At 48.1% G+C, this 20751-nt stretch overlaps 1 protein-coding gene across 1 annotated transcript; it reads left to right on the forward strand.

Moving 5' to 3' along the window:
* Positions 1 to 2085: 2085 nt before the first annotated feature.
* zgc:101566 (Transmembrane protein 263-B-like) lies at positions 2086 to 20436 on the forward strand. Its single transcript, XM_027017188.3, has 3 exons — positions 2086 to 2282; positions 2710 to 2809; positions 18479 to 20436. The coding sequence occupies exons 1-3, from the start codon at positions 2277 to 2279 to the stop codon at positions 18757 to 18759; spliced, it is 387 nt and encodes a 128-aa protein (XP_026872989.2). The 5' UTR covers positions 2086 to 2276; the 3' UTR covers positions 18760 to 20436.
* The last annotated feature ends 315 nt before the right edge of the window (positions 20437 to 20751 follow it).

Here is a 20751-nt window from a genome sequence, read left to right on the forward strand (position 1 = left end):
TTTACAACATAGATGAGGTACATAAAGGGGTTTGATCAAGATTAAAAAAACTTCTTAGTGGCATATTACTGAACTTCTAACATGAGATGAACGTTAGCTATCCCCCTTATTGTGGAAATTGAAATAGATTTTGCATTAAAGTAGTCTGACACTGAATATAGTTGACATGGCACTGAAAAGAGATAACGGTAAACTGAATGGAGCTTGCTTAGACATGATTAGACCTGTGACTGAATTCAATAATGCTGACATTAGAATCGACACAAAATCGACTGTAGCTAGTCTCTTCTCCTTTTTTTTTTTTTGTCTGTTGCGAGACGTGAGATTACATTTTACCTGCATAAAGCCAAATATCTGAAATAACTTTTTCTGAAGCTTCAGATCAAGGAAATATCAAACTTCCACCTGCACTCTCAGGATGCATTGTGGGTAAAGGCTCCATGTGACATGTCCCATGTGCTCTGCACGACTCTCCCCACCACTGCCTCAGAAAAGCTCTGAATCTTGGGAAGCCTGTAAGCTTTGTTCCCCTTCCTGCTCATATGAGCGAAGCGTAAAGACACAAAATCAGCACTCTGTCCTGCCACCTGACCGCCTGCACACGCACATTTAACATTTAACACACCAAGCTTCAAACTCATGAAGGCAAAAAAAACTGGCCTTCACATGCTGACGCCTGAAGCATGGTCCCAGGTGCTATCTCTTGCTCACAGTGTCCATGGCAATATCACAAAATGCATAAACGTTTTAAGCAAGTGTGACGTGTTCGTGAAGGGGTGTTACTATAAGGAAGGATGTGGCTGTCTCTTTTTGACTGGGTGCTTCATTCCACAGGATGCCATAATTCCACACGCTACAGACTACAGACCCATGACTTTCACTTGAGTGGAGAGTTGGTACTTGACTAGTTACCAGAAGGTTGCCAGTTCAATCCCACCACCTCCAGCAGATGCTGGGCCCACTGCTGGGCCCCTGAGCAAGGCCCTTAACCTTCCAGTGGTAGTTCTATGCTGCCAGGTTTACAGTAACATTATGTATTCAGAATCTTCTTAATGTCTTTTCATAAGGATCTCAAAGTTGCCTTTTGATCATTGTCATTTAAAAATGATATTTTAGCAATATTTTACTGATGTAATGGTGTACATCACTTTTCTTACACAAATACACTTACTATCTTTATTTTTGTCCACAAGCTTGAATATCCTGTCGCGTCACATCACTGGGCGTTATGTCACATTTATGGGGTTGACTGCTAATGTTTTGTGTATTTAATAGTAATAGATTACTAACTAAAGGTTTAAAATGCTGCAATAGATGATTCACTTATACAGGGCAGTGCTAGCTCAGTGGTTAAAGTACTAGGCTTGTAATTGTGAGGTTGCCAGTTCAAGTTGCCACTGTTGGGCCCCTGAGCAAGGCCCTTAACCCTCAAGTGCTCAAGTTGTACTCAGTCATGATTGTAAATTGCTTACAATATTGTATATACAAGTCATGTATTGTCTTAATCTTTCTTTCCATAGATAAATGCCTGTCCCGTGATCACGAACTGAAATGTAATATTTTCTAATAACTTTTTAAGACTTGCAGTTCTGTTAATTTTGTGCGCAGACTGTTGGTCCGGCCTGTAATAATACTAAGCGTGTCTCATGACTTATGTCTTAACCCACACTCCAAAAGGCCGTGATCTCCTACACCAGACAGAGCGAGATCGAGCCCTCGCAGTATTCGCTCTCATTAGTGAGGGCTGTGATTTATATGTATGCTTGTGTGGGACTTACGTGAAACAGCCGAAACAGTAACAAATGGAAAATATAGTCAATTTGGCCTTAAAAATACGCACACAGGAAAACCACACACGCATATTCTGTCTGGCAAGCACAGTGGTATTTCTGCTATTTTATATACAGCTGAAGGATTTTAAAAAAAAAGAAGAAGAAGAAGAAGAAGAAGACACTTATTATTTTAAGAACATTAAAATAATGTATAAAGTAAAATACATGCATCAGAACGGATGTTATAGTTGAAGATTGAACACTGCCGCCATCTAGTGACCCTAAAGAATCCCTTTAACCTCCGCGAAGACTCCGTAAACATCCCGAACGTCATTTCCTGCTACGTTAACGCTGCAAAACACAGGAGGTCTCGAGACTCGGTATTTCACGTGCTAAGCTAGGTCGTTTAGCTCCTTGCGCTGACTCGCGCGCGTTCTCCCTGCGATCGTGTGGGCACGCGCGAAACAAAAGCGCCGCGAGACACCGTCCGTTCCTGCGTCAGCTATGAAGGTGAGTCGACTCGCGCCCGTTCCGTCCGCCTTCGCGAGGCTTGTTTTCGGCACGTCAGTGGCGCTTGACGCAGTGAGGGGGGGAAAGTGCAGCATTGGGGTTGTTTTGTGTGCATAACGTGTTCTGTTGTGGCGTGGGATGTAGCACAGGGCTGTTGCATGGACAGTAAGATCATCTGCACGGGGGGGGGGCGGCGACGACTCTCGTTCATAAACAGCCCGCCTCGCCAGATATGGCATATTCCGCGCATTTTCGCAAGCGCGAACCATGTCGGTAGTTGCGACAATATTGGACCGCCGGCGCTGTTGGCTTGGCCTTTTCCCTTGTCTCTCATGCAGATGCTCCTTTTGCAGTGATGTCCTGTGGGGTTTGTTTTTAAAGATGGCCTGTGTTAACCCCTTGTGTGCACTGTTCAATCGTTTCCCAGGGCCCCATCACTAAGGCTGATGAAATAGAGGAGGACGCTTCACCTGCAGATGTCAGCGACGAGGAACTTCCACCCTACCTGCGTGAAGACCCACCTGAAGGTGTGTGTGTGTGTGTGAGAGAGAGTGAGTGAAAGACAGACAGACAGACAGACAGAGAACGAAATGCTTTCTCCCAGTCTCCTGTCTTCAAGTTTTGTTTTTCGGGAGTTCTTAATTGCCAACTTAACAAAGCATAAACAGTCAGGGCATGATCACGTGGTCACAATTTCATAGAAGGTTCGGTCACTTGACATGTAAAACAGCCGGGCCTCAGAATGCCGCTTTGTGAATCAGGGCTAATAACAGTTGCTTAGTTTGCCTGTGAATACATGCACTCACTCTCTTCATTAGTCTTGTACTGTGTATCTGCTCTCATCTCATCCTTTCCAAAACCTGCAGATTAGACCTATATTATTCCATCTAAGGCCTGCAGTGTGGACTTTGTCAGCCACCCTGTAACCCGTTTAATACGAGTCAGTTTCTATCTATGGTGCAACTGCTGCCTAGATAATGTCTGGGTGGTGGACAATTCACAACACAGCTGTAACACTGACAACACATTGAGTGTGTGTGTGTGTGTGTGTGTGTGTGTGTGTGTGTGTGTGTGTCCAGCCCACTTCTCATGTTGGAAGCTCACTGTCACAGACTGCCAAAGGCAACAGATGGAATATCAGCTCTGGCTGTACACCTACTGGGTGATTTTAACCAAGTATCTGGGGAGTCTGTTAGATAAGCTCGAAGCATCTACTTACAGAAATAACCCCTACTCTGTGGTACTGTGAGTCACCAGTGTAGAGTCACTCCCTGCAATTTTATGATGTGCTCAGGTTTTTTTGTAAACTTGTTAATGTACATTGCAGAACTAGCCTTTATTACTCCCAAGCTGCTGTTTATGATTGATAATGACATCTGCACCGATTTAACACTCTCTATAGTTCGCAGTTTCACGTAATTTGCCCCCACAGTACACTGCATTACCACGCCGTAGTCTGCTGTATTCAGATGCTGTAATGGCCCCCTTTGGCCTGCAGAGGGCGCAGACATCGTTCGTCAGGGCTTTCTGGGATGAGTGTTGGCACATTATGTCGTTTGTTAATTATCATGTTTTTGGCCTTTGCGATATTGATCCAGTATTACAAATCGACATTGTTTACTGTGCTGCGAGCCTCTTGCTCAATGCCAGAAATTCCTGCTGTGTGTTCCTGATAAATCACAGGATCCAACAATTTTGTTCAAAATAATCCAGGCGACCCTTTAGCTATGACGCGTGAAGGGTTCACTGGACTCCAATATATTTGAAGGCATATTATGATCACAGTATTTAGCGATATAATCACACTATAGTATTTTTGTTCCCCTTCTCCGGTGCACTTGTCTGGTTTTCTCTTTATGAAGACTAATGCTGACCAAAAATGCCAAAAAATACCTAAGGGGACAAGGGAAAAAGACGTATTAAAGCAGTGGCCACAAGGGGGCAGTGGTCGTCTAAAGAGGCAACGCATGCAAAGCAAAGTGCGTGAACTGCTTAAATGGGGGAAATTGTGGGCTAAGATGCTGCACGTTGATGTCGATTAACTTAGTACTGATCATCATATCAAACACTAAAAGGCAGCTGTGTCAGATTTAACGCGCTTGATATTAACGCTAAATGACGTGTTAGTCGGTAATGTATAAGTGGTGCATTAGGCCTAAGTAATGGTGCATATCTTCCAATTCATGACACCGTGCAGCCTTAATGCCTTAACCTGTATGCATTCACGCCCACGTTGACACAATACGTATATTCCTGTGGAGATAATGCATAAAATGGAATATTATAATTGATCAGCTTATCTTTTCTGTTTAACCTCTCCTTGGGCACCACGGGGCGCCCGATTGCTCTGTCTGAAAGCACCGTGCCTTTGACGCGTCTCCTGATGAAAGGTCCACCCTGTTCCACATTCCCATTGCTCTGGTTCGTTACTGATCATGAAAATGGGCTTTCCTCACGCTCGTGGGCCTTCCGCGTGGCCCTGCTCACGTTTACACAAGCTGTCGGGCTCCCTCCCCTTCTTAACGCGTGCGAGCAGGTGAGCAGGCATGGGGCTTGTGTAAGGCGCACGTTCCTCCTCCAGCCCCTCTAGTGTGGACTAGTGCCCGGCGGTTGTGCAACGCTGCACCAGTCGTATAGTAATGCTGAGTTCGTTTTGGGGTTTTTTTTTTGTGTGATCCTCTGTTGACTATTTAACACCCCCTGGTGCTATGGGTGTACTTGCCGCTGCCGTCGCTGTGTCCACTGTCGAAGAGCATAGATCGTTATGCATATATTTAATTGAATATAAAATGGTGTATTTATTGCATAATGGCTGTTTAATGGAAATTTGGTTGGCAGCCACAGCTGATATCATGCAACTGTTATGTAACGGTGGCATGTTTGAAATTCAGCAGTGATGCTTTAGATGTGTTTGTTTACGAAGCACCTCCAGGGTGTCCTGCTGTATGTCTGTCTGACTGGCTTTGTCTTACAGGGTGACACAGAGCCGCACTGTCTGCGGTTCCTGTGTGGAGATCAGCTCGCTCAGCGCAGACTGCCCTGTCAGTATTGATTAGGGAAGGAAGGGGTACCTTGCTGTTATATTAACCTTTTGTCGCTAGTGCCACAGCTCAGCATGTGCGGGATACAGTTTGGGTTTAAAACGGTTACTTCAGAAACAGGACTTGTTGGGCACTCAGTATCATATGTTGATGATTAAAGAACAATTCCTATTGGCTGTAATTCTGCATTGGTTATTGGTGCATCCATGGTTACTAGATTTGACTGATTTTAGATCAGTCGCGGTGCCACTGGCTGTGTGAATGGAGCAGCAGGCCTCGGGCACAGCCTCTGATCTCAGACCAGGTGGCAGCAGGGCTGCTGTGTTACTGTAGCTGCGTGTGACCACGGGGGGAGAGGACCAGGTCGGCTTCGGAACGCCGTGGGAACAAGACTGTGATGGTGGAGGATGGGGGGTTGGAGTCTTCATCAGGAGGAAGCACAATCCTGCCCCCCCCACCCCCCACCTTACACGGCAGGTGGAATGGAGTCTCAGGTCAGCTGTGCGCACGGGCTACCTGAAGCGTTGCCGCGGTGACCAGGCCTTATGCTATTGTGTCTGTGGAAAATTACAGTGAGCCTAATAAATGGGACACCTTAATGTGGTTCAGTTGGTGCAAGGTTTGCACTTTTACTGTGGTGCAAGGGGCTTCTGAAGCTTTTTTTTTTTTTTTTTGCCCCACATTTACCATTACTAAAGAAAAAGAGAACTTATTTCTGTGGGAAATTATGAAGCTGTATGGTTGTGCTATGCAGGTGCAGCATGTGCAATCGATGTATCTGCACCACTGTTGTGTGTGCCTAAAAATCCATACACTGGACTCACCTCACCGATTGCTGAGCAAGAAGCAGAAATTTCCAAGATTCCTGTGTGCTCACTTCCTGTGACTTCAATGCTGCGGTTTTCCAAACATGCCGATGGACTTGGTGAATTTACCACCCATGTAGCCTCAGTATGTTTTCAGGTGCCTTTTCATGGATGTATCTGTCCAAAAGACACCAACTGCCACTAACACACTGAGTAGGAGTAGTTAACTGACATTTAAATGCTGAATATAGTCTCACAGCTAAAGTTACTTTTGCTGATTCTTCTCCAAAATCTTATATAGATCCGTTGGTCCCCCACTGGTAGATCCGCTGGTTTGGGTTGGAGCAGAGAGGCAGGAGGCTTGCCTTAATAAATGAATTATGCAGGACTAGCAAGCCTCATATTAGCATCAACTGATGTTTTAGTAACATCATTTAACTTGGTAGAAATTTACAGAACAGTTTGGTGAAAAATCATATCGTCATTATTTCATTGTATTTCATTACTTATCCCAAATGTAGTTGGACACAAGCAGACAGTAAAATGTGGCCCACTCTTTAGGTTCTGACCGTGTGTAGCATGAAGTTGGGCCTACCTGTAAAAATGTTCCCAAGCACAGAGACTATCCCACTTTTAAGATCTCGTGCCATTGTTTCTAGTAGTTTGTCACCGTCATGCAGTCTCGGGGCCAGGGCACAGCAAACCGTGCGGTGATTTCAGCACTTTTTTAAACACGCAAACTGGTGAACGTTAACCTTGTTAGCTATGTTGGCATTGTAGTTCCAGTTCAAAAGTAAGGAAGCAAAATTTTGCACACTGAGCCATGTTTTCACGTCTTCGTGTTTTGTCAAGCCTGTTTTTGCCGAGCTGTTCCTTTTGAAGGTCCTCCTTCACCAGCTGCAGTAAACTGATCTTGTTCTGCTCGTGAACTATTAAGTTCCGCTGTCAGAGACGCGACTGGCTGGGCCTTCCGAGAAGGAGGAGGCACATCCAGGAGTTATTAATAGGACACAATGAGGCTTTATTGACTCTTTCTGCCTCAGCCCTGTTTGCTGGGGGCCCTGTGAGCCGTTCCATCATTCTGACACATCCAGTGCACATGGCGGCGTGAGTGTGTAGGTGCGTGCGCGCACGCGTCTGTTTGTGTGTGTGTGTGTGTTTATGTGCGTGTGAGTGAACGCATGTCTGTGTGCGTGAGTGTATGATTTTCTGTGAAACTGACGGATGGGCCGTCAGCTGGGCGCTGGTCCTGGCACGGCGTGTTTGTTTCCTCACAACGCTGGAGGCTGGAGGCTGTGCGGAAGCCCTGTGACAGCCGTGGTGAGGGGTCTGTACCTGCGGACTGGGTTACTGTCAGTGGTTTGATCAGCCGCTGGGACCGCCACGTCCACAGGAACGCTAGCCAAGCGTCTCACTCCCGTTTTCTTTGATGGCCAGGCAGGAGTAGGCTTCCTTCAAACACCTTCCTTTGTAGGGGACAGAAAGTGCAGCCTGTGTGCAGCCGACAGACTCATCTTATTGACGCAGCTTCTGTTAAACCAGGACCAGAGTGGATACATGCACGTTTATACAGGTTGCAATAGTAATGGGAGAATGTCAGAATATGCGCAGTGCACAAGACTATTCTGAGCCTCACGCTGTCACCAAAGGAGGAATTTTGTAGTACATCACTACAGAAAAACAGCACAAACGGCGCTGAGCCCCTCCGCGCGTGTGTCTGGTCCAGTCTGCCCAGTGCTGCTGTGAGGTGAGCCGAGCTGGAGGATTTGGGGAAGTCTGTGTCATTCCCGTGTTTTCTCTCAAACCCAAGGAAACGCACGACTTGCTGCCTATTAGCTGTACTGTCACGCTGAGGTGTCACACACACTCAGGGCCGAGGCTTAGAGCGTGTCAGAGCCGATACCCATCAGCCATACCTACTGTCCGCGCTCTCTGACATGCTGGGGCTCAGAACTGCCTCCCTGAGCTGCCGTGTGCACACGGAGGCTTTGGGAATAGATTCAGGCTGGAGTCCCGAGGATCTGTTTTACCTAAGGATACCCATTAATTTAGTGGAAGGTGCGCGTGCGTGCTTTGGTATTCAGTCAGTGACGGATCTACCTCAGGGAATGAATAGTCTTGACTTGTGAATTATTGAAAGCAAATAACAGACTTTGTATGAGCAGCTATTGTGTTTTATGTTGTTGTTGTTGTTGTCTGTAAACTTGACTTCACCCTTGACTTCCCATCAGAGCAGTGAAAAGCTTTGTTTCTGTGGCTGAACGTCCTCTCTTCAGGCAGCCAGCCATGATGCGTGTAGCGTCTGCTCCTCTGGGAGCGCGGGACGTTGCCCGGAGACAGCACAAGCCGTCTGATCAAACCGTGCAAACGCCGCTCTGCGCCTCCACACGAGGAACGCCGGCACGACACAAACTCCGACCACTCGTAAAATACAACCTGGCCACGCTGAGCGTGATCCAGGGTTTTCGTGTCCAATTACTGCTTATTACCATGGCGCACTGCTTGCTGGGCCATCGGAGGGACGGTGGGAATGAGACGGGCTGAGGGAATGCTCTCGTATGGGAATGTTTTCAGAGATGATGACGTCTCTCTCGGTCTCTCAGCTCACCGCACTGGAGCAGAGGAGTGCCTCGCTAGTCATGACACTTTGTCGCTGACCGGCTGCTCCTCACTCTTTCTTCTCATTCCCTCTGTTGCTCCGTCTCTCCTCTCTTCTCCATTTCTCTCTTTCTCTTTCGTTGTGTATTTTTCTCGCTTGCTGTCCTTTCTCTGAGTGTGAATGATGCTTGTGTGTCTGCATGTCTAATAAAGTTTTGTGTGTGTGTGTGTGTCAGGGTGCTGAGGTTTCTGGCTGAGAGTACGCTGTGTGTGTGTGTGTGTGTGTGTGTGTGTGTGTGTGTGTGTGTCAGGGTGCTGAGGTTTCTGGCTGAGAGTACGCTGTGTGTGTGTGTGTGTGTGTGTGTGTGTGTGTGTGTGTGTCAGGGTGCTGAGGTTTCTGGCTGAGAGTACGCTGTGTGTGTGTGTGTGTGTCAGGGTGCTGAGGTTTCTGGTTGAGAGTACGCTGTGTGTGTGTGTGTGTGTGTGTGTGTGTGTGTGTGTGTGTCCCAGGGTGCTGAGGTTTCTGGTCGAGAGTACGCTGTGTGTGTGTGTGTGTGTGTGTGTGTGTGTGTGTCAGGATGCTGAGGTTTCTGGTTGAGAGTACGCTGTGCGATTGGCTGTTTCTTCTCACCGGCATATGACTGGATGGAAAAGTGTGTGTGTGTGTGTGTAAAGTGACCTTGGGTTCCTTGAAAGGTGCTATATAAATATATAAATATAACTTTATTCATTCATTCTCTTCTTTCTTTCTTTTCTCTCTCTCTCTTTCTCAAGGTTCTTTTGCTGACCTTTGCTGTTCTTTTTGCTGACCCCATCTCTCTCTGTCTCTCTCTCTGTCTCTCTCTCTTTCTCCCTCTCTCTCTGTGTCTGTCCCTCTCTCTCTCTCTCTCTCTCCCTCCCTCCCTGAAGGTGTATGTGTCTCTCTCTTATGTCCCGCCCTGTGACCCCCCAGTGTACGGCGAGCTGTTACGAGGTGTTGGGGGGCACATATCCAGGGCTGCTGTGGAGGTTCTTCTCTGGGGCAGTGGGAGCTCAGCGGTTAAGGTACTCGGAAGGTTGCCAGTTCAAGTCCTACCACCCCCTTGTTTCCACTGTTGGGCCCCTGAGCAAGACCCTTAACCCTCAATTGCTCAAGTTGTGTTTAGTCATGATTGTAAGTCTCTTTGGATGGAGGCGTCAGCTACTTGGCTGTTTTTGGAGCTGGTCCATGTTTGTCATTCTGTGCTGTGCTTGCCACACAAACACACACACACACACACACACACACACACACACTCACAGCGCGTGAGCGTGTGCGCCTCAATCCCATGGGAAGCCACTGAGATGTAGCAAGCTGTGTGTGTGTGTGTGTGTGTGTGTGTGTGGGGAGTGGTTTGTTGTCTTCTAATGAGGAGCAGCAGCATGGCTGGCAGTAGTGGTCAGCTAAACCCATGCCTTTACTCCAGCAACATGTGCACAAACAGGCAATGGAGTGGCGTGTGCGCATTTGCATGTGAGCTTAATGCCAGAAACAGATTGGGTGGCATTAGCATTGTGTAGCTGAGGGGAGCTGATGAGTGGCTGAGATGTGCATGGCCTGCCCGCCCTGCACGTGCACGCAGCCCCGCGGTCAGACCTCCTGGAAGATGAGTGCGCTGTTTCCATCCGGCGTGAGACTCCCGCTCGTCAGCAGGTCGCAGTAGAAAACTCCAGACAAATCTCTACTCTGCAGACACAGCGGCAGCAACGTTGAATTACTGGGCCGTGTGTGGCGGGCGCTAAAGTCCGTCGTCTTTGATGTTTAACTCAGTAGAGATGCTGAGAGTTCGCCACTCGGAGAGATGGGTGTGGATCAGCTCAGTAAAGTGGCTCTGTCCCCAGACCTGCTGGCGTGACTGCTACGTACCTCTCGTTCAATAAGAACATCATATCTATAACAGTTATTGGATAGTTTGCAGTAGGTCTGAATAATATGCGTTAAGATAATATCTAATAAGCAAGTTTAAAAGTTAAACTGCGTTAAGTGTTACAGTAAGCAGTACAGTGAGGGGTTCTTGGGCCAGTTCTTGGGGAAGTCAGAGCGCCCCACTCAGCCTGATTCAGCAGGTTTCCTAGCGCACATGCTACTCGCATGCTAATGCAGGTTCACACCTTACAACTGTCTGTGCACCACTAATATATTTATAAGACAGAAATATTTTAGATTTTGAATAGGTTAATAATGGCGCAAGAGGAGATGCTCCTCGGTGTGTCTGTCGTTCTCTCTGAACCCCCGTGAATGATGCAGGGAACGGCAGGAGGTGGAGAGGTTTTGCTTTCTCCTCTGAAAGTGACGGGTGTCATCCACCCATCACAGCAGGCTCTCGGTGTGCTGCCTGACCACAGGCAGTGTGCATACAGTCTCCCTGATGTCTCTCTCGCTCTCTCTCATGGCCTCTGTCTCGTCGTCATTCTCTCTCTCTCCCTCGTTCTGTCCCTGCGTGAGCACCTGAAGTTCATGCACTATTGAGAGATTCAGGGCGTGTGTGTGTGTGTGTGTGTGTGTGTGTGTGTGTGTGTGTGTGTGTGTGTGTGTGTGTGTGTGTGTGTGTGTGTGTGTGTGTGTGTGTGTGTGTGTGTGTGTGTGTGTGTGTGTGTGTGTGTGTGTCCAAACGGGCAGCACGTAGCTACTCCTCATCTCTTTTTCTCTTTCTCACTCACATCCAGTATATTTTACAGACTATTGACTCTTAATTGCAGTGCAGTAATCTCACATTGAGCATACTGTTTCTGGGTCAGTTTAGGGTGATTTAGAACAGTGTGGATGGGGACAAGCCTGATTCTAGGCCAGCCCCGTTCCTCTCTCATCGCCTGCTTCCGAAAGCCACCAGAATAAAATCGGCCACGCTTGTGCCTTGACCCAGACGCTAAAGTCTAACGTGCGCGAAGCTGGAGAGAGTTTGAGAAATGGTTTCATTCTGCAAGTTTGAGAACAATTGAGCCACATCTCTGGGAGCAGCGAGGGATACGCGTGTGTTGGCTGTGGAGTTCACAGGGCCTTAAGCACACGCACGAAACTGAGCTGGAACAGGGAAATAAAAGCGCTCGTAGAAAAATGCCTCCTGTGCTCTGCCGACACGGCACCTTCCCGCAGTTCTCCTTTGGTTTGTTTACTTTTACGCTTTGGTTTGTTTACTTTTACGCTTTGGTTTGTTTACCTTGCTGAATTTTAAATAGATGCTGTGATGCAGTGTAAGCAAAAAGGTCATCTGTTCTGAATGTTGAGAGCCTCGCGGGATTTCAAGCTGGTGTTTTGGCTCCGACCTTCCAACTTCTCCAGCCTCTCTCCTCAGGGACACCCTGATTCAAATCCTCCCCCGCCGAGGGTCTGCGGTGTTAACTGCGGCGCATAGAGGTGACTTGTAGTGTTTTGACGGAGGCTGTTGATGTTGGCCCACGGACATCCCGAGAGCCTCAGCCACGCTGCCGTGACTCGTATCAGCCTTTCCGTGATTTTCTCTTTGTCTCCCTCTGGGCGTCTGGGGCTGAGTTTGCTGCCGGGGGAGGGACGTAGCCTTCACGCCTCCTCGCACGCCTCCTCGCAAGCCTCCTCGCACGTCTGTGTAATCGGACCTGTTGCTACCTGGGGGGGAGAAACCCCCCGCGTTGGGTACCATGGCCGCGTGTCGGAGTTCTGCGTGTTCTACCCGCCTCCCCTGGAATAGGTCAGCGGCGAACTGGCTAGGAGCGCCTCAGGCAAACGCTGACCTTTCCATTAAGTGTCTCCCCACCGGTTCCTTCTCCTGTGTCTGAGCCTGCGCTCGCGACTGCCGTAATCTCCCGGACCCGTTCCTAATCGCTGCTTCGTTTGGCCTAGGTTTTCCTTTCGCCCACTTTCTCGGGGCGGACGGGGCCAAGGATTGAGGCGTTTCGCTTGCATGGGGAGTAGGTAGCTCCTGCCGCTGCCAGGACAGTAGGCTGCTTCTGGAGGCCTGGAACAAAGGAGCCGTTGTGAGATGCCTGTCCCTCCAGACCTTCTCCTGCCAGACCTTCTCCTGCCCCGTACGTCCCTGAGCTGCTGAATAGACTTGTGATGGTTTTGTATTTTATTTATTTAGATTTTTTTAGATCGGATATCTTCCTGCAGCCAGCCTTCTGACTTGGCTCTCACCATCAGACGTCGTCATTAAAGGGTCATTAAACGGGTTCTCGTGTCTCCTGGGGGGGATCCCCAGTGAAGTCATTGTGTAGCAGTGCACAAACGCGCTCTATAGCTTCGGTTCGGGTTCGGGTCCCAGTTGTGCGGTGCGACTAGCTGAGGATGACCCGGGCACTGCTGCTGGGGACCAAGGAGCGTTGGCTTGACGCCGCTGGCGGAGTTGGGGTTTGAGGAGACGGAGTGGCCTGTCGGGGCGGCCTGTGGTGTGAACATACGCGGCAACAAACGCAGTGGTCCATTAGTGTCCCAAACGTCGAGCAGAACGCGGCCTCTTCCCGCCTCTGTGTCGCAGGAGGCCTCGTTTTCGCTCTGACCCCACGCTGCGTCTCGCCCCGGGCTTCTCCGCCGTCTCGGGGGCGCGGATTAAAAATAGCGTCTCCAGCAGGGACGCGGTTGACACAGTTCCTGCTCGTGAGTGTGGAGGATTTAACCCCACTGAGGATTCGCGTCGCTGGGGAAGAACTGATCCTGCTCTCTCCTCCTTCGGCTGCCTCTCTCTCCCTCTGTTTTCCTTTTTCCTCTTTCTTTCACTCACATCTCTCATTAATTCTCATCTTCACCACCCGTTTTGCTGTTTTGCTGTTATCCCCCCCCCCCCCACACACACTCTCTCCATCCTCCTGTATGTTGTAAATCTCAGTGCCAGGTGAGGAGTACAATATTTTGCCCATTAGTCCTCTGCACTCACTAGAGATGATGTGGGGTTTGAGATTGTCGTAAATCCAGTGGCCGAACGCACTTCTGGGGCGCGCTGGCTGACTGCCTCTCACGCAGGAGCTCACTGGTGGGTGATTGCTTAGGAACAGACGCACCTCGGCTTTCCTAATTTAAATCAAACGTGCTTTCAGTACTGGAAGAAATGGCAGCAAAAATTAGTATGTGCTTGGTTAAAATGTGTAAATATCCCTGTCGGTGACGGTAGTGGCGACCAGTCTGGAACGTCTCATCCAACTGCAGGAACCTGTGTTGAGATCTCACCTTTGAGCCTGCCGAGCGGACGTCTCTGGTAAAGATGTTTCATCGTGGATCTGGTGTGCCTTTTAACACCTGAACATAATAAGTGACTGGAGGAGACATCTCATCTCATTTCATCTCCTCTCCTGCACAGTAATCGCCCACCTCCTCTTCGCTACGGACCCTTTCCCTGCATCACCCCTGCCCTTGTGTTTCCCACGCTCCTGACGTGTGTTTCACGTCTCTCTCTCCCAGCTCACGGCATTCCTCCGCGCAGGGCGTGCGGCGTTCGCGGCGGCATCCGTACGCTGTCTGCGTCGAGTGCAGCCCGCGTCCTTTCCACAGCCTGGTCACGTCCCCACGGTTACCTCTGACCCGGCTCCGGGCCGGTCCTGTGGGTCTGCATGCACACGACGCGGGAAACACCATGGCGGCCTTGCTCGTTTTGTGGAGTTTGTGCAAGAACTCAGGTTGGTTGCTACGTGACCTTGTGGAGCCGTCGTGGCACAACCCCGTTCACTCAAACGCATCGTCCGGCTGGATGCGGTTGGCAGCATCAGATGTGCAGCATGGGTGTGGATAGCATATTCTCTCTCTCTCTGCTCAACGAAACCTAATCAGGCTGTAACACTCTAGACCTGTAAGATCACTAAAGACCGAGCTCCTAGCAGAGTACACAGGTGTGGAAGGCACAGGTGTGTCCAGATTCCACAGGTACTCTGTTCCCTGGAGGCAGGGGAGGGTCTGGGTATTTCTCGGAGACATGCAGTCTAAATTTACGTCTAAATGGAGCACACACAGTACAGACAGGTGCGCACTGATTAACCCGAACGTCCAGTTACGTGATTTAAATCCATCTTCTGTGGTCCAATGACGAGGCCCATTTGAGTCTATGTTGTGGATTCACTAATGATGATGATTATTATTATAGATGTTATTTAGTAATGATTTAAACTGCATTTTAAATGTTTATTTGTTCCTCATGTTTGACTTGTATTGGCTGTAATGGAACCTGAGAAGGTGAGTAGGAACTTGCTCGCTCATCACCCTTCGTCTCTGCTGATTTGAACACTCGAGCACTTTAATCCACAGGTCTCATTTCCCCGTGCAACTGATGCTAACCTCCCGAGACTGGGAGTTCCATGTTCCTAGATGAAAAAAATATCCAGTGGAATATCTTAACCTTTTCATGGGAGCGTTCAAATGTCACGCTTCTGTAGTCTGAATTTGAGAGAAGAGCGACATTTTCCGCTTTGCTGCAGAATTGCATCGATCTTTTAAGGCTCCTGTCAGAACCAGCAAATTGGTCACTCTGGGCCATGAGGCAAGTGCTCAGGTGTTCAGCTGTCTGGAACACACGTCCACTCGCTGGTCTGCATATGTCCTCTCACTGGTCTGCTCATATGCAGTAGTTTAGTAGTACAGGCCTCTGTGTGTCCCCTCTACTCACTGACTGTGTTTCTTGTTTTTAAAGCACTTTATGTTAATGTGGATAAATACATGCTCCCCTGTATGTGTTAGTCAAACTTTCTATTTGCCTCTGACATGCTCTAGTTTTGTTTCTCTTTATTTCTGTCTCTCTCTTTATTTTTTGCTGGTTTTCTCCCTAACCCCCCCCCCCCCCCTCTCTCTCTCTCTCTCTCTCTCTCTCTCTCTCTCTCTCTCTCTCTCTCTCTCTCTCTCTCTCTCTCTCTCTCTCTCTCTCTCTCTCTCTCTCTCTCTCTCTCTCTCTCTCTCTGATTGCTATACTCTGCTTTCTTTATGACCTGGTGCCGCAGGCCACTAATAAGTAATCAGGTAGGTGAGATTAAAGGACCTCTCTCTGCAAAACCTAATCAGCATGGACCACTCTAGACCGTAGACTTGACGGTGAGAACAGATCTCTAGCCTGGGCTCCTCGTAGAGCGGGTGCCCAGATCCACCATCAACCTGGGAAGTGTGCCCACGCCTAGTGGCACCTCACATCCTGTCAGTGGCCATAACGCTAATTATGCCTTTGGTTCCGCAATTGTGCCATGGCACAGATTCCTTCCGACTTCACGTTTAGTTCCTGTGTGCTTGGCAGCGAGCAGTACCGCAGTATTCGACAGAAGATAAATGTCCATTTTCAGCTTTTTTCCTTAATAGCGCATGCTCCTGGTTTAAACCTCTATTCTCTATTCCGAGCTTTTAACAGCACACAGGCACCCTGTGGCTGACATTAGTGAAACGCATAATTACTGCTCGTCAGGGCCCAGGTCCTCAGAGCTTGCTGTTAATTGCATGGTGCATCCAGCACAGGTGGAGAAGTGAGATTTACCCTAGCTGTTGGCACCACCCCAGTTGAGCCCTGTCCCGTAATGAGGAGTGAGGGAGCGCGAGACCCGGCGGCTGTGGACTGGACGTTACCCAGCATCCTCTGGGGACACTGCGGCATCTTACAGCCTGTAGGAAGCAAACATCACGTGTTATAAGGGAAAAAGCTTGCATTTCCATCTGCTGAGTCAGAGTAGAATCTAGAGGAAAGATATTTAGCGAGGTGTTTTTGCACGCACGGAGAGATTATGTTGACAATCAGTGAACGGTATATTTGGGCTAAACTGATATGTCACGTTAACCTTACAGTTATGTTGCCACTCCTGGACATCGCCATCACGTCTGAGTACTCTTGCCTATCACCGGTAACGGAGAGCACCCGCCTGGCACTTTCACAATCGCAGGGCGTTTAGTGGGCATCACCACTACCGGAGGTCATCTGTCAGGCATCACTGCTGATGCATGGCATGTTTTGTTGGTGCGCACTAGCTCAGGGAGGAATAAAGAGGATTTTTGGGGTCCGAAGGGCTCGAGGATCACTGACGTGATTCCAGAAGACAGTTTTCTGATCCTCTCATTCATCAGACAACAAGGTGTAGTTATTCTCAGGCCCCCTTTGGTAGATCAGTAACACACACACACACACACACACCCCTCCTTCAGTTCTTTGGTCATATCGATCGTGTGCAAAGATGCAGGTTTGTTTACGGGCGACGGCGTCATCATGTTTTGGCGAGGGTTGGCAGAAGATGTACTGCTTCCAGGTGAGCTTAAGAGACTGACACGACGCTCACGTGGGTTGGGAGGTGTGTGGTTGCATCTCCTCTGCCTATTAGCAACCATATAAGGGCTGACGGTTTGAGCCTGTGGTCTGACCCAAATCCCACCGGTGTTTGGTTTTGGCAGAAGCAGCACATGGCAGGGGGATTATTGGTCTGGTCATGACATCATAAGCCCCTCGCTGACCTAGTAGAGGCAGACGGAAATAATTAAATCAACTCATCTTACACATTTCTGTTCTTTGGTGCATCTTATAATATGACCAAGTTTGATTTGAGTACTTTGTGTGTAACTCTGGGTTACTTTAACATAGCTCGGAAGGGAATGGGACACACAAATGATTCCATGTCCCCATGATTGATCCAGCAGACCACAGGCCGAAGTACTGAAGCTGTAACTCAATTGTGGTTGAGAAACTGACCTCCGAACAGGACTCAGATTCCAGCACACTCGTTTAGCATTACGTGTGTGATGCTGAACCCTGTGCTGTATGTCAGACCTGTCTGCTCGAGAGGGTCTAAATCAGGACTCAGGGGGGGTCTGCTACTCACCGTGTACGCAGTGTCGTTTTACCCAGCTCTCCCCATAAGCAGTTCCTACAGAACAGCCTGAAGCGTGTGAATGTGTAATTATGGGTAACAGATGCTGCGCGTCTCTAAGCGTGCGGTACCCACTCCGCTAACGGCATCCTTTTCTAGTGGACATGTCTTCCAGACTTTCAGCAAGCCGTTAAATACTGCAGCATGTCAAGACTCAGAAAGCTGTTGTCATGTCCTCGAGCGAAGTTCTTAATCTCGTGTTCTTGGGTTCGCGTCTCAAGCTGGCCGGCGCAGGCCTGGCAGCTTTACGTCCTCCTCTCGTGCAGATGCTACGTTTAAATTACAAAACAGGAAGTGGAGAGAAGGATTTTGCACGGCTGCCCTTTGCCTCCCTTCACATTTTCTCAGTTTTGGCAGACAGACGAGTCCTTGTTCAGAGCGCCGCTGGGTCGCTGCTACAGAACAAGACAGCAGAGTCTGTTTTAGCTGCATCACCTGGACTCCAGGCCTCAGCTAGCTAGCTGGACACGTTAATGTGCCATCTTTTAACTCACTCTATCTACTCGTGACCAGATCTGACTCGTTACTCAGAATATGACGGCTGGATGCTGACGTAAAGTGCTGTCAGTATTTGTGTCATGGGTCGAGTTGAAAAATTACAAAGGAATTGCAATTTTGAATTGAGTTCAAAATTGGTGGAATTCAGTTTTAAAGGTAATTCTGAATCTAACTTGTATACTGAAATGGTGGTCCAATTGAGTTTCATGATGTTATAGTTGCATATTATAGATGCCTTTTATAGATATTGTCTAAACAAAAAGGTCTATGAAATAAAAACGCATTGAAGTCTACTACAGGATAATCTCTCTGAAAGACAGATGAAGGGTAGTTGAAGAGAGGCAGTGCAGGAAAATAGTGGAGGCACTTCAAGAACTTTCATGTTCTCTTTGTAATTCTTAGCACCAGCTTCAGGATTCATTGAAAATGTACCTTTTATCTCTTTCAGATCTGGAGAAGGATCATGCCAAAAGCGAGGGGGGCGTGGTCTGGAGAGTGACGGGTGGGCTCTTCAACCTAACCAGAGGAGCCGTGGGCGCCACCCTCGGGGGTGTGGCTTGGGTGGGCAGCAAAAGTTTCGAGTTGACCAAAACTGCAGTGACGACCGTTCCGGCAGCCGGCGTGGGATTGGTCAAGGGCAGTGTTTCCATGGTTACAGGAGGGGTGGGGGCAGTAGGATCAGCGGTGGTTAGTAAAGTTACGCCAAAGAAAAAGGACAAGTCAGATTAGGTTTGCTAATGGCACACTGCTCCCGTCCACGCGGGTGTGTTCACTCTCTTGGGTGCAGGCTTTTTGGAACGCTAAGAGACGTGGTTATAGTGCCGGTGTCTGGCAGAAGTTGCCCTCTTGCACTAGATCAGGGCCAGCGTAAACCACCCTTCGCCTGGTAGCACTAGAAGAGGGACCGCAAAATGCATCTTGGAGCGGAGCAAGGGGGCAGCTTCTGCTGGTGTAGGTTTCACAGCTGGGATCTCATGCTTTTTGTTTGACTAATAGTTTGTGTGCGTGTGTTTTTTAGTTTTTTGTCTTTCGGTTTGTTTGTGTAACAGTTGGGAGGGCAGGACTCCATCTGTATGCTTGACCTGGACGAGAGACCTACCGTAGCTCCACGTTGAAAGCACACCTTCATTAAGAAGATGCAAATATATCAGAAATTGGACCAGCCAGTGTGAAACTGCTTAAGTATTAGACCCTATGAGTTCATAGTTGTTCAAGTGGCTGGACTGCAGTGATTCTCAGCCCATTGTAGTTCCTGGCTTCTCTCCTCTAACACGCCTGCATCGACTGCTTGTCTTGTCATGAGCTGAATCACTAGGGAAACCACACAGTCACGCACTGAGCTTTCCTGCCTAACCCTACAGAAAGCGACAGTTGCTCCAAACCCATGTCACATTTAAACTGTCATTCATTCCACTCCAGTCCTTGGATTACGTCATCAGACTGGTCTTCACACTGAGTGAGGGGGTGTTATGGAGACGGGGTTCATTTCACATGCTGCAGTCTCTGAGCCACTCGAGACGAATGCGCTTTGATTCCCAGAGATGGAGTTCCATTTCCTATTCCTTTAGCCATCACAGTTAGCATTGTGGCTCCATGAGGTCTAGAACTGCCGCTCGGCCCAAAATGTTCTTCTGTTGTTCTTCTGTTGGCGTGAAAAGGAAATCACACTCTCTCATCCAACGCCTACAGTGAAAGTTCTGTTGAGATTATTCATTTAACGTCTCTTTATTGGTCTGCTGGGCTTAGACTTGCTCCAAGCAGCTGACCGATCCATAATGCAGGTCAACAGAACCTGCCGTCAAATTTGCTCACAGCCAGAGTTCAGCCATGAACTGTCTGCTGCATTTAAATGTATATTCACGTGCCTCCATTTTCCATGAGGGCTTGGGGAATTAGACTGCGTGGTCCTAAGTGTGCCATGTACCCTTCACTAATGTATTCTTTTCCTCTCACATTCTCTGCTGTTTACATCTCATATAGAGGTCTGAATTATAACACCAAAAGATGTGCACATAAAATTTTACCTGAGTGTATTCCATTTTTCTCTCTCTTCCCTTTGATTTAACTGCTTTGTGTGCATTTGTTGGGTTCTTTTTATTATTATTGTTGTTTTTACAGTTGGTATTCTTCAATGCAGACAGTTCCTAGCTTGGCATGGTGTCCTTGAATGCTGGTATGTTGCATGCTGTCATGTAGTTTTCTCCACATGCTGTGCTTTTAAATTATGTATGTTATTTTTATCCATCTTCATGACCGTAGTGGGTGATCTGTTGTCTTGGAGACTCTGTTACTATAAACTGGACTTTGAAAAAAGAAAAAAAAAAGTAGATTTTTGCTCTATTATAGAACTATTTTTGCTAAATTGATGCTGTATTCTACAATTAAAGCAATTCTGTATTTTAGAAATGTGTCTTGGGTTTTTTTTTCTATTATATTTCGGTCTTATTCATCCTTTATAATCTGTACAAGTTAGCTAAGATGAATTATTTAGAAATAATGGGTTTAATAACCTGCTTGGAGCAAGAGCAGTGAAATAATTTCTGATTTCATTTTGCACAGTAGTAGCTATTAATGGTTAACGGAGCCATGGGCGTCCAGATGGGATCATTTGAGACCTGGGAGCATTGTGAAGAGTTCATGTAAGATGTAGCTGCATGATAAGGTCTTGTATTTACACTGTTTCCCATTGACAAAGGAAGATATTGACAAACTCTAACAAGG

This window comes from Electrophorus electricus, chromosome 16 (assembly GCF_041902795.1).
Source record: "Electrophorus electricus isolate QZ-2024a chromosome 16, ASM4190279v1, whole genome shotgun sequence".
NCBI lineage: Eukaryota > Metazoa > Chordata > Actinopteri > Gymnotiformes > Gymnotidae > Electrophorus > Electrophorus electricus.

Bases quoted from the DNA above. Each gene is read 5' to 3' on its own strand.
- zgc:101566 (XM_027017188.3), top strand. The intron at 2,810-18,478 runs GTGTGTGTGTGT...TATCTCTTTCAG, and splicing joins GCGTGAAGACCCACCTGAAG to ATCTGGAGAAGGATCATGCC.